The sequence below is a fragment of the Peromyscus eremicus genome, chromosome 8a (genome assembly GCF_949786415.1).
Source record: "Peromyscus eremicus chromosome 8a, PerEre_H2_v1, whole genome shotgun sequence".
Classification (NCBI taxonomy): domain Eukaryota; kingdom Metazoa; phylum Chordata; class Mammalia; order Rodentia; family Cricetidae; genus Peromyscus; species Peromyscus eremicus.
The window spans coordinates 49,544,598-49,558,585 of record NC_081423.1 but is presented as its reverse complement, the minus strand read 5'-3'; the positions used below and the strand labels follow the sequence as shown (position 1 = coordinate 49,558,585).

At 47.8% G+C, this 13,988-nt stretch overlaps 1 protein-coding gene across 4 annotated transcripts in view; it reads left to right on the top strand.

Annotated features, from left to right (window-relative positions):
* The window catches only part of Shisa6 (shisa family member 6), a 299,726-nt gene extending 290,095 nt beyond the window's left edge, over positions 1 to 9,631 (top strand). For 2 of the 4 annotated variants that reach the window (XM_059269399.1, XM_059269397.1), the window contains 3 exons: positions 2,514 to 2,570; positions 6,987 to 7,139; positions 9,081 to 9,631. In XM_059269399.1, coding sequence (XP_059125382.1) covers positions 2,514 to 2,570; positions 6,987 to 7,139; positions 9,081 to 9,631 — 761 coding nt within the window. The remainder of the gene's footprint in view (positions 1 to 2,513; positions 2,571 to 6,986; positions 7,140 to 9,080) is intronic. The other 2 variants (XM_059269400.1, XM_059269398.1) reach the window with 1 other exon arrangement.
* The last annotated feature ends 4,357 nt before the right edge of the window (positions 9,632 to 13,988 follow it).

The window sequence follows — 13,988 nt, the reverse complement described above, 5'->3', positions numbered from 1 at the left end:
GAGAAAGACAGATTACAGCATGTTCTCTCCCTGTGTAGATGTCGAAACAGTTGATCTGAATATTGAATAGTGATTTCTAGAAGCTGTGAAGTGTTTTGGGGAGTGAGACAACAGGGAAGCTGGTCAAGTTCTAGGGCTCCACATCACAGGTGGGGGTGGCGGTGGATGCAGTTTGCAAGGCCGGTTCCCTATTCTATGACTAACTAGAAGACATGAGCTCAAAGCTTTCAAACATAAAACAATAACATGGGCATGCTAGTTAATTTGGTTTGATCAGTTCACATTGGATATGCATCTTTAAACAGTATACTGTGCACCCAACTAAGTATAATAATTAATTAAAGTTACAAAAAAGAATTACCTGAATTTAACACAGGTCAAGGAGTGCAACTGACTATCAGAAATGATTCCCTGAATCTCAGGTGTCTGGCACCCTTTCCCCCTGTCATAGGGACTCTAAGATGGAAGATCCAAAATATTGTTTTGACTAACTGCCACTCCATCCATTCAACTTGGACTCTCCCATTTCTTGATATTGATACACTGTTTTAAAATGAGAAAACAAACCACACAAACAAAGAAAGAACAAAAGTTGATCTCCTTCTCTGCCCTCTCCACATTCTGACAAGGCTTTTCATTATGTAGCCCAGGCTGGCCTCAAACTCTCCCCTCCTACCTCATCCTCCTGAATTCTGAGGTCACAGAATCCTCCCACAGTCTTCTCTCCCCGTCTCTCTCCTCTTGACCTCCTCTCTCTCTCTCTCTCTCTCTCTCTCTCTCTCTCTCTCTCTCTCTCTCTCTCTCTCTCTCTCTCTCTCTCTCTCTCTCTCCTGCCTCTCTCTATCCTCCCCTCTCTTTCTCTACCATATGAAGAAGAATTTTCTCTCATTGCTTAAACCCAGGTCCAATGCAGAATGGATTCAATTTGGGGCAGATAGTTTCTTCCACAACTGTAACTTAGTCTTTCTCAAGAAGGGTCAGTATCATCCTATGAGGAATTCTAGCCTGCCTGCTGCTCAAGCTCCCACCCTAACTGGATATTCTGGTGGCCTATTTGAAGGATCCAGTTTCAACAAAGGAACCAAGCAATCACTCAATCACTCTAGAATTGTTGTATGTTAGGAGGAAAGAGGATAATTTGTCTTAGAAATGGCAAAAGAGAAATCTTGATTTTAAAAAATGATAATTTGTGGGCCTAGATTCAGGAGGTTATTATAGACTACTTTGTGTTTTATTGGCTATGGAGGATGAAAGCAGAGAATTGCTAAGATGACTGACATTTGGAATTCTAAGCTCATAGGACATCAGTGTCATGGGCCAGAGCTTGAGCTTTGGAGAACAAAATGGCAAAGCCACTTTGAGAAGGGAAGAGATTTCAAGGAGCTAGAAGGGGTCCATTTGCAGTTTAAGATCTAACACTCAGGCTACACATGCTTATTTGGAAATGATCCTTTTAGGCAAGAAGGTAGAAGCTGTAAATCAGAGCCTGAGTCCTCATGAAGACACCTGAGCCCAACAGAGCCCCCAATACTTAGAGTGGAGGAAGAGGAAAAGCGTTAAGAAGCTAGAACATGAAGCCAGGAGTAGGAAAGACATTTTCAATGAAGATGTTCAGAGATGGAGACCAATATCCCCGCCCTGAAAACATGGAAGTGCTATGACTCATGAGTCAGGGAACGTAGAGCCAAGATCTTGTGTCTTTTCTTCTTGTTGTTTTGGCTACAATTAGATACATGTACCAGTGAAAAGCAAGAATATAATGTTGTGCTAAAGCAATATCACAGCGTTGGAGTATACTTTAGAGGCAAGCCAAATCTTCATTCAAACCGTTTTAAAAACCCTTGGAATGCCCTGAACTCTGAGCATTGGCAGCCTGGTTCTGTTGATTTTATTTTGTTCAATCTAAGTTTCTGTGTTATGAATAGAAAGTGTGCTTTTGAACTACTGGGCTGCATCAGTTAGCCAAGAACCCAGGACTCCTGATCTTAGACACTGACCAGAGCCTGACAGATTTCTACATCTAGGATGTTGTCAAACCTGTATATATAAAAAAGAAGAATCTACTTCCCCTTTATAGCGGGCCGTATCATTTATGTGTCCTTGTCAAATACTCCCCCATCTTCCTTCTTTGCTGACCTATGTGTAATTTACCATAGCCACTATGGCTAGTCAGCCAGTTCCAGGTGTGTGTATGTGTGTGTGTGTGTGTGTGTGTGTGTGTGTGTGTGTGTGTGTGGATGTGTGTGTGTGGATGTGTGTGTGTGTGTTGGGGTAGGGGGTGTCACCACAATGACCAAAGAAGCCTAATGTAGTTAGAGGGAGACAGAAGACAGAAACAGTAGAAACAGCCAGAAGAGTTTTTTGGAGCCTAGTATATTGTTAAATGCCTTTCTTAGAAAGGCTTCCTTTGAGTCAGAGAAAAACAGTAAAGATGAGTAAAGAGAACTGCTGTTGTGTTGGAGAGCCAACAGAATGCCTGACTTCTTTTAAAATGTCTTTTCTGTGACTTTCAGGTGATCGTCAGTACAACCATCCAATCTTAAGCAGTGCTACCCAGACCCCTACACACGGTGAGAGCTGATGGAGAGCACCCTGCATCCCATCTGCATATCAAGTGACTCCATTCTGAGGATAAGAGAAGGAGATGGAGTCATGTGCCTGCCCTTCTCCAGGCCACACAGCTTCACTCTTCCTTTGAGACCATTGTCCCCTGGATGTTTCTGTCTGTGACATCAGAGTGATACTTCTTCCATAAAGAGGCGGGAGACCCTTTCTCAATTCATTTTTATTTGCAATCTCCATCACTTCTTGTAGTCACAGATTCCATATGTCTATAGCAAGGAGATTAATGTTCTCCTTTACCCAAAGCCATTATGTATCATTTACAAATGAAACAAGACTTAGTCAAGCTTTACCCTCTTGGCAGAGAAGAAGTTGACAGTTGCCCAGCCGAGGGGTGTTAGCAAAGGAACAGTAGGTAGCAGGGCCAACTTTCCCTGTCAGGTTCTAACATCCTCCTAGAAGACCACAACTTAACATCTGGAACTCCAAATAAAAACTATCTGGAGTCTCTCTCAAAATTCAATAGACCCAGGACAGCCCTGTAAAATGGGACCTGTCAGTCATTCTTGTCTCTTCACTATGAAAACAAATAATTAAATAATAATAATAATAATAATAATAATAATAATAATCAATAGATGTTTCCCAAGAGACACACTTAAAACACAGATAAATGTGAAGCCAGGTCTGATGGTACAGGCTTACAATCTCATATACTATGGAAAATAAGGCAGAAGAATTGCAAAATCAAGGCCTGTTTGGGCTGCAGTGTCAGTTCAAGGCCAACTGGGAAGCTTTGTGAGCTACTGTCTCAAAACAAAAATAAAAGCTAGGGGTATAGATTAATGGTAGCAACATTTGCCTCGTGTGCACAAGGCCCAGTGTTAACCCCCCATATTTCAAGAGAAAAATAAGATAAACTGAGCAGCTCAGCTGGCAGAGGGATTACCATCCTCAAGCCATATTGTGCAGCACCTCAGCACTGAGGTGGGACACATCTGGATGAGGAAGAGGGAATGGGTGTTTGGACATGCTTTTTCAGTGCTGTAGGGACACCTGTCATGAGAGCAGGAACATAATTGGATGCTTCTGGTTGTAAGATCTAAGGAAAAAACTGAGAAAATGTAGGGATCAGTTAAAAGAAGGCAATGCCAGTTGTAACATTGATGGTGGGGACAATAAGGAAGACTGAGAGCTGCAACATTTTGAGGTAAGAATTGAGATAGTTCAGTCACTCAAAATTTATATCTTCATGAGAACCAATGAAGACTGAAATGGAGAGCCAAGAGTATTTGGAAGAGTGGAGGCTTGGCTGTGGATGCTATCCAAGAAATAAGAAAAATAGTCAGTGGGCAGGAATGGAATTTGTGATAGTGAATTTGAATCTGAACTTACAGAATTTGCTATGACGGTGGAAGACACAAGAAAAACATGCTGTAGGTAGTTTGAGGTTGGAGATGGGGATGTTCTCATTAATCTTTGAAGGAAGTAACAGAAGGCTTGAAAGTGAGGACTATCCATGCAAGAATTCTGAGAAAGGAAAATAGAAGGCAGAGGCAGGGAGCCTGAGGGATGCTGTGGGGATTATGGAGTGGGAAGAGGAGCTGGGAAAGTCAGGCAAGGAAAGCCCCCACTTGTTCAGTAACATTCTGGAATGAACAACCACTGAGCTGAGCCTCCTCAGGAAAAGCCAATACAAGCATAGACTCTTGAGTACAAACAGAAGGAGTGTTCCCTACCCCACCTCTTCCTGTCTTCTCTCCTCCAACTGGTACAAGGAGATGGGAATAGAGAGGCCCCAGTTCCTGTTCTTGAGCAGCTTGCGGCACTATTGAAGTAGAGCTTGCCTGCATTCCTTTCTTGGATGGTACCCTTGCCCCCCAAGGAATGAGTAGAGCAATTAGGAAGGCAGGAAGGGCCTGCATCTACTTGATCAACCAAAAAGCATTAACTAGATCCTCAGTCTGGGGGCCACACAGCCTGAGAGAAAAAGGAAAATTAGAAAGCAGGCCTACTGATGCAAAGGAGATCTCTGAAGTCGTTTGAGATGAACAAGACCAAGTCATGTCAAATCACTAAAGATCAGTGAGATATGGAGTGTAACTGACTGAAGGGAAATGGTAGATGGTAGAGTAGATATCACTGAGGACTGATAAAGCATAACAAGATCACAGTCACGAGCCTGGAGTTAAGGGAAAATTCAATAGAGGAAAAATAAAGTACGGCATCTCGGTAGAAGACAAGCTTACTCAAGGGGGGTGCTCAGGCAACCACAGTCAGCACAAAAGGCATGATGGTTTTTGGCTCAGTGGTGATTTCAGGAGAAGTGGTAGATGACAGTATGTGGACCTACTGCATTTGGAGGAGGGAGCACTAAGCAATGACCTCAGTGGGAGTAAAATGCCAAGACTCAGAGGGAACCCTGTTCTTCTCCAGCATGGTGAGAAAGCGAAGAAACAAGAAGTGGATTAGTGGTAATTAACCACATCTAGGGAGCAGCACTCTCAGCTTCATGCCCACTCTACTTCCTGGCATCTGTCCTGGTCCATGCCAGGGAGGCTCTCTCTGTACAGCATGTTCTGATCTCTTGGGATACAGAGCATCCCTCACCCCCTCACATATGTACGAAGCTGGCACAAACACCAGCTTATTGGCTGAAATCCCCTGGCTCAATCCCCAGTTCTGGGGGTGACAATGCAGGCAGGGAAAGAGAGAAGCCAGGAGTTCCCATGCCTGGGGCAATCCTTGGATGGGCCTAGGAAGGCAACACTCTCTCCCAAGGACAAGAGGATTTTTGTAGTCTATAATGTAATACTCTCTGCCAAGAGGTATAGAAAACCATAATCCTATACATTTTCCCAACTTAGAGCTTGCCCCTTCTCAGAGCGTCTTTGGCTTTGAGGAGTCCCAGACAAAGAGGATAGATGGATGGCACAGCCAGACTGCTCTTTCCTTGCTCCCTCAGTTCTGGAAATGGTATCACGATCTCCCTGGAAACCAACTGTTGACTTCTTTTTAGGGCTCCTCCTCTCATGTCAATCAAGCATGAAGGGATTTTTTTCACCTTCCCCTGGACCTCCATTTCCTTCAGACCCCTAAGCCCACTGCTTCCTCCCTGATCATTTTCTCCTCTCTTGTGTTTCTCATAATGTCTCCTCCAAAGCCCACTCAGCCTGAGGGTGCTGTCATCAGTTATTCACCCTTTTGACTGTTCACCATCTCCATTCCCTCCATGACTCTTCCCTGGGCCTGACAACGAACCACCCTCAATTGTGTCTCTGCTGACTTTGGAGTCTCAGGGTCTATCTCAGAGATAGGAGAAGAGGAAGGATATGACAAGCAGGTTTTTCTCATGGTTTTCCTTCCGGGAGCTTAGAAATTACTAAGGCAGCCTCTGAGAAAGGGCTTAAGGTAAGCAACAGTGACTATGTGGGTCACAGAGGCTTGTCAAGTATGGAGCATAGAAAGACCCAAGGGAGCTGCCCCAAAGGTGCATGGCACCATGGATTGAATGTGGATTGGAGTTGCAATGGAGTTGGGTCCTGTATCCATCTCCTCCATGGTCACCAGATTTGCTCTAAAGTCAGACTGGCCTGATAGAATAAGTTAGCCTATCTATTGGGATAAGACAGTGCATTCATGTAGACATGGATGAGTTTATGATCCATATCTTATTAGGGTTTCTATTGCTGTGATAAAACACCACAACCAAAAAAATTGGGGGGAGGAAAGGGTTTATTTAGCTTACACTTTCACATCACAGTCCCTCACTGAAGGAAGTCAGGACAGGAAGTAGAGGTGGAACCTGGAGCAAGAACTGAAGCAAAAGCCATTGAGGAGTGCTGCTTACTGGGTTAACTGACTTGCTCTTTCATGGCTTGCTCGGCCTGCTTTCCTATACCATCTAGGATGAGAGGCCCAAGAAGGGCACTGCTCCCAGTGAGATAGACTCTCCCACATCAATCATCAAACAAGAAAATGCCCCACAGACTTGTGCACAGACAATTTGGTGGAAGCATCTTCTGAATTGCAGTTCCTCTTCCCATGTGACTCCAGCTTGTGTCAAGTTAACAACAGGTTGACCAGGACAATGCTCTTTCATTGTACCAGGCTCAGTTTTCATCAGAGACACCAGGAATGTACCTGGGGGAAGAAACTATTGCTGAGTTGAGTTCTCAGGGACCGATCACTAGCCATGGGAGCCAGAGGAAGCTAAGACAATGCCTTCCCCCCAGAACTCTTGACAAAAGGAAAGTGAGCGAGGGGAAACTGAGTCTCAGCACTCCCCGCTGGGTCCTAGCTTAAGAAAACAGGGTAGGGGCTCTAGTCAGGGAGGGAGCAGAAAGTGGAGAGAAAATTTGGCCACTCTGGCCTCAGCTACCTCTGCCTATATGTTCACTAAATGCCATGCCTTTCCTTTGCAGAAAAGCCACGGATGAATAACATCCTGACATCGGCCACCGAACCCTATGACCTCTCCTTCTCACGCTCTTTCCAGAACTTAGCCCACCTGCCTCCATCATATGAATCTGCAGTAAAGACCAATCCAAGCAAGTACTCATCTCTGAAGAGGCTAAGTAAGTCAAGTTTGGCTGGAATTGAGGTCTGTCTCAAGGGTTCCCAAGTCATCCTCTTCTGTACCACTCTCTTGTCCCATAACCTAAGGGACCAGGTGTAGAAACCCAAGAACTAGGAGTGAGTTGTATGTAGGATGAAGAGAATAGACAGAACCCTTACTTTTGATCTCCTGGTTCCTAGTCCACTGTTTTTATAGTTAAGAATGATGTAGGACCCTGGGGCCCCTATCCTCTGTAAGCTGTACTTATCACTCATGTACCAGCTTGCCACTGGCCTTTGACAAACTGTGGGCCTTCCTGTGTATCATTCCTTGTAAAAGAGGCACCAAGAGCCCAAAGAATCATTTTGGCCCAGCCAAGACCATCTCAAAGACCTGACCCTCCACACTTCTTATGTTCATGCTTTCATCTTATAACTTAGGTTTGGTTTATCCAGGGAATCACCTCAGCTGTTTGAATCGGAAATGGCTGTTGGCATTGATAGGTTTAATGCATTAAAATGCACAGGAAAGTACATGTGGGGACAGCTTTCTTTCCTGACCTGATCCTCATAACTTCCTCTCATTTCCCTATGAATGAGTCAACACCCTCACCCATGTATGTGTGCATGCACTGGTGTGTGTGTGTGTGTGTGTGTGTGTGTGTGTGTGTGTGTGTGTGCGTGCGCGCGCGCGCTGGGGATGCTACACAGAGTCCCATGTATGCTAGGCAAGCATTTGACTCCTGAGCTACATCTCCAGCCCTGTAAATCATTTTTGAAGGCTGCCCAACTTCAGTTGGTGCTCCACAGCTGAGCACGTGCTTGAAGTTTCAGGGTGACTCACTCTGACAGAAGTCTAGCCCAAGTCCGTCTCAGCCATCTACAGAGAAATGTTGAGTTTCTATGGCAACAAGTGAGCATCTCTGACCACCTGAGAGGTCTGCTGGATGCCCTGAAATGAGAAAATGGGGTTCAATAGGCAGGATAGTTCCACCCCAACCCTGAGCCCACTGAGGAGTAAGCAGCATTCCCACACTAGGCAAAGAGTCCCAAAAGCTGCCTGTAGGCGGCCTCCTTGTTGAAAGTTAGCACAATGCAGCCTTATGTGTGCCCTGGAGAAGGTCAAGGATCCATAGTGCAATTCTGGGAGAACCTACTAGAAGGACAGGGGCCCAGAGCATTTAAGCAAGATGCACATACAGTATTGCTAGAGCCTGCTGCCTGGTGGGCACAGGGAATAAGTGTAGGCTGATGATATGGCTGTGGGGGCTGGATGCCCATGTGTCGGTTCCTGTAGATTGGTTGTTACTCCAGAGAAGGTGTTACTAGGTTCCTAGGTTACCAGTGAAGCTTTCCACAAATGCCTCCTAGAGGAACATCCTACTTGATTCTAACAAAACCTGATTCTGTGCCCAGTTTCCATAAAGTAGTACTGTAGACATCATCTGAAAGCTGTTAGCTCTACCTGGGTATTTTAGTAAGACCTGGAGCCATTCTGCTTCAGAACCACATGCAGTAGATACAGCAGGCAAGCCACAGGAATACCTTGGGCTTGAAATCAGCTCCACCATAAGCTGGGTGGGGAAGTCATTAACTGTCCCCCATGGTGGCCCCTGAAGAGGAAACAGAATCTGGGGGCCTACTGGAGATATAGACTCTGGGGTACAGGCAGTTAGTGTCCCTTAATCAGAACCCACCTTTCACAAGCCCTCAAGGATTGGTTTGTATATGCATTGGAATAGGGGGGTTAATGTCACCTGTCTGAGCCCCACCCCCACCTACTTTACTAACTAAGGGCCTTTGATTTATGTTACCCTTGGAGATTTCCAGGTCTATGGTTGAGCAAGAGTGCACACACACACACACACACACACACACACACACACACACACACACGCTTACTCCCTGCCTGAGTCGTGGCTGTTCCATCACCCCACTGCTTTCTCTCTGTCTCCTTGCAGCTGACAAGGAAGCTGATGAGTATTACATGAGGCGGAGGCACCTGCCAGACCTCGCAGCCCGTGGCACCCTCCCCCTCAACGTCATCCAGATGTCTCAACAGAAGCCGCTGCCTCGAGAACGGCCACGCAGGCCCATCAGGGCCATGTCCCAGGACAGGGTCCTGTCCCCACAGCGGGGCTTGCCTGATGAATTTGGCATGCCCTATGACCGAATCTTGTCTGATGAACAGCTGCTCTCCACAGAGCGCCTGCACTCCCAGGACCCGTTGCTATCCCCAGAGCGGACGGCCTTCCCGGAGCAATCACTGTCGCGGGCCATCTCGCACACGGACGTCTTTGTGTCCACGCCAGTGCTGGACCGCTACCGTATGACCAAGATGCACTCCCATCCCAGTGCCTCCAATAACTCCTATGCCACCCTGGGCCAGAGCCAGACGGCAGCCAAGCGCCACGCCTTTGCCTCCCGCAGACACAACACAGTGGAGCAGCTGCACTATATCCCGGGCCACCACACTTGCTACACAGCCAGCAAGACCGAAGTGACCGTGTGACCCGCAGCGTGGCCGGGCTGCTTGGCAGAGTGAGGGCAGGACAGAGCAGAGCAGGGCAGGGATGAGGAGCACAGCGTCCAGCCTTGCTCTCCTCACCTCCCCGGTTCCCCCCCATTGGAGCTGGAGGCGGGCTGCCTTTGTCCAGAAAGCCATATCCCCCAGGGACATGGCGCCAAATGCCTGGTCCAACAAGCACAGACCCAGGCTCTAGAGCTCTTTCTCTCCCAGTAGAAGCCTCCCCCTGCAAATGGGAAGAGTGGTGAGGCCCCGGTCTTACCTGCCACCCGCGCCACTCCCTCAGTCCCCGCCCCCCCAGTTCCCACCCCTTCCTGGAGACTCAGCCGCAGGTTCTGCCAGCCAGTGGACCCTCCCCTGAAGGTAATCCGAAGCTGCCTGAGTTTGAACAGCCAGCCGGCCAGGCCAGCGGGTGCAGTCAGTGGGCTGACCGAATAGGCTACTCGGTCTCTTTCCTGTACTTAGAACCGCATCACAGAAATCTCTTAGTGCCTAAAAACTGCCTGCTCGCTCTCAGCCAGAGAGCTGCTGTGTCCATAAGCACAATACGATTCTCTTCTGCCTGCTGGAACTCTGGTCTCTACCGAGTGGCCCTTCCCCTCGCTGAGCCGTGCAGCCCCACAACAGAAAGGGGTTCTCTTCCTTTTAGCTGCTTGGTTGCCTCTGCCCCTGTGCTGTGGGGGCTCCGCTCTCCCAGCCTTCACTGTTTCTCCTCAAACCTCTCTGGGGCTTTAGCTCTTGCCCCCAAGAGGGAGCATCAGCTCTTGCCCTCCAGAGAGGAGTAGCGATAGGTTGCCAGGACTTTGGAAGTGCCTTGGCAGCCACCTGATCTTCTCCTCCCACCCCCCGCCCCCACTTCCTTCCAGGCCACTGGGTCTGAACTAGGACCTCCTCTCAGGCCTGCCTTCTTCACCCGAGCTCTGCTCCCAGGAGGCACCTGCAGTGGGCAGAGAGCTAGGGTGGGGAGGGCCACTGTGATGCCCAGGATCTCAGGGGCTCACCATTCCCATTTTCTAGGGCTCTGCCTGTCCCCCACTCATGAGCCTCAGGCGGGACAGAAGCAGAAGTTTCCAGACAGAAGAAGCTTAGCCTGTGAACAGGCAGGAGCTCTCTGACGTGGTCATGCCGGACCCTGAGCACTCCTTTCCACCATTTTTGCCCTCTCCACAGCCTTTTTCTGTTTAGAACTCATTCTCTCTTCCCGTGTTCCCTCCCACACCTACCTCCCCACCTCATCCCCTGTAGCTCCATGACTTTCTTCAAACCAGTGGATCCAAGGAACCGAGACCCATTGGTAGATGCAAATAAATAATGGTGTCCCAGGATGTCGTTGTGGGGGCCATATCAACCCCTCCTCCTTGCAGGGACACTTGGGCATGTGGTAGAGGCACCTGGAAGCTCCCCTGCCAGCCCATCTGAGCCCCCTCTTTGCCTGCAACCTGAAGGTGGAGAATGTGTGACCAGCTACTGGGAAACTATCAGTGAGAGCAATCCTGCTCCCCCAAGATCAGGAGGAGGAAGACAATGAGCCCCCCTTCTGAGGGCCAGGTCTGGGACTGGGGAGAATCAGCCCCAGACTGCTAGTGGAGTAGCCTAAGAAATGGAGCCATAGCTTACCAGACTCCGGCAGCAATGCCCTTAAGTCAGATTTTATACCCCCTCAGTTCTGCGTGGATAGCCCTTAAAAAGAGAGGTGGTGAGAAGCTTGTATCTGTCCTGGTCGTTTTTAATCTAGCCAAGTCTACGAGCCATGAAGAAATCAGTGGACTGCTTTCCCTTGCTGCTTTCAAGAGCTACAAGCTCTCCTACTCCCCTCCCTAGAATGCCTCCTCTGTGAGAGCAGGAATGTTCTGCAAAACCCAGAAGGATGGAAGCTGGGGCTTCCAAAGGCAGGCCTTAGCCTCTTCACCAAGGGGGTTTCCCTGGCACCATGGGGCCAGGAGGTCCCTGGACATTCTGCTTTCCTCCCTGCAAACACATAAACCTTCTTAAGGGCTGGTTCCCATGGGTCTATGGGCTTTTGTTGCAGAAGGTAAGGCTCACAGGAAGAGAAGAACTCAATCCAAACAGAGAGTGGCTCACTTCCAGAAGCAAAGGCATGTCTCACAGCTGGCCCCCAGCCCAGCACTCTATAACTCTCTAACCCTTAGCTGGTCTCTTTGAAGGCCTTGTGCTGGTGGGAAGTGGGAAGGGGAAGGTCAAGATTGTGGTGGCCAAAAATTCCCTCCCCAGTGTCTGGACATCCCATGGAGAATCTTCCAGACAGCATCTTCTCCACCCCTTGGGGAGAAGATCTTACCCCAGGCTCTTCCCTCAGCCTTGGCTCTGACAAAAGTGTCTGTCTGTCTGTCTGTCTGTCTGTCTTCCTCTCCATCTGTCTGTCTGTCTGTCTGTCTGTCTCAGGGGTTGTTTGATAAGTTGATTCCAAACTCTTTCTCATCCCTGCCTTACCACCTTCTGGTATAAAATACCTGGCATTGGTTACGTCAGAAAATTCTAATGGAATGCTTGCTTCTCCTGAAGGCTTTTCTTCTGCTTCATCCTTGGAAGGAGAGGAATAGTAACAGAGATGGAAGTCTACAGACTACTCTAATCCAGTCCTCTACTCCAAACTCCGGAAAACTGTGTCTTAACTGGGACATGGAAATACACTACCCCTCCTTCAGTTTTGCATGACTCATTTAAATTACCTGTAGTCAACCATGATCCAGAAATATTAACATTTGTCTTAACTCTTTTGAGAGAGTCCACGATCACATAGCTTTTATTACAGTGTATTCTTATACCTTGTCCTAATTTATTATTGTCAATCTCTTCCTGTGCCTAATTTACAAATTAAATTTTATTGTATGTGTATGTATATGAAGAAAACATAATACATATAGAGAGTCTCGTACTATGTGTGGTTTCAGGTGCCCATTGGGGGTTGTTGGAGCTTATCCCTCGGTGATAAGGGAAAACCACTAAGTCCCATGAACTCACCCATCACTCCAGGACCAGCTAGCTATGCTGTGCTGTATGAACTCACTTGAGAGTGTCTGGGGCTGGAACCCAGATGTCACTGCTTCTAGCCCAAGCAGGTGAGTGTTCTCTGTCACACAGAAGAGAGCCGTGGCTCTTCATGATAAACACTCCTATCCCAAGCAAAGGAAACTCAAGGTTTCCCTCTGCTTCTTTTGTTCCTTCATGCATGTCTCCACTGCCCTGGACTGGGGTGTGTACAGGTCTTACTTGACCCAAGTGTTCTTCCTGAAGACCTCTTACCATTCCCGTCCTTCCATCCTTCCTTTCTCACTTCCTCTGGTGAACTCTTGGCTCCGTATATTCATGAGCCACAAAAGCTTGCCAGTAACTCCTTAACCTCCTAACTGGACTTTGATCTTCAGAACTTCCCCAGGTCTGAAGTTTCCCTCACTTCCCTCTTCAATCATCAGCCTTCCTCTAGCCCTAGTTTCTTTGACCTGGATCTGCTGAATTTGACCTGGATCTCTGGTTTGAAGAATTAGAGTTCTTGATGGAAACTGTGGAAGACACTCACGTTCTGTGAGTCCTTTGTTTGCCTCATTGGTTTGTTACACTTCCTCACATGGGAAATGATGTCCCAAGGGGTAAAGTCATGAGTCTCCCCCCATCCCTCTGATCTCTAAAAGGGAAGGGAGAGAGCTGCCTGATCAGAGGTGTCATGGCCAAAAGATCAGCTTTGGCTCCTGTAGCTACCAGACTCAAGAAGCTCTTGACTCAGACTGCTACTAGCCCAGAGTCTCCTGCTCTGGCCAAAGATTCATCCCCTTTGATGCCTGTAGCTCTCGCTTCTATTCCAACACCTTTTTTTCTAGTGGAAATCACAGCTCTCCCCTCATCCAAAGACATGAAGACTTGTAAGTCTCCAAGTAGCCATCCCAACATCTCTGCCACCAAACTCAACCTATTGCCTTTGGAGAGTTCTTAGCTGTCACCTGCTTCATCCCTCATTCCTTCCACAAATGGCTGTGGACTGGACCCAACATCATAGTTTGAAAGGGCTGCCCATCACTTGGACCCTAGAAGGCACTTGCTCTGAGAGGAGCAGGCACGTTAAGTCCCACACACATCTCTCTGCCATCCTCTCTGAATCTGAGGAATTGTGAAATGTTTTTAGGAGGCTTGCTGCACTTTAGCCAAGTATTTTCCTGGCGTAGAGTTATTTTTATAAGTGACAAACTTTGATGGTAGGGTTTAACATGAAAGGCAAGTCTTTCTGGTCCCTCTCTTTGATTTTGGAAAGTGGCGTATCAGAGAGGGGACAAGGGGAGAGAAACAGAAACAGGACTGTGGCTCCAGAAACATGGCTTCTAGGTCTGGC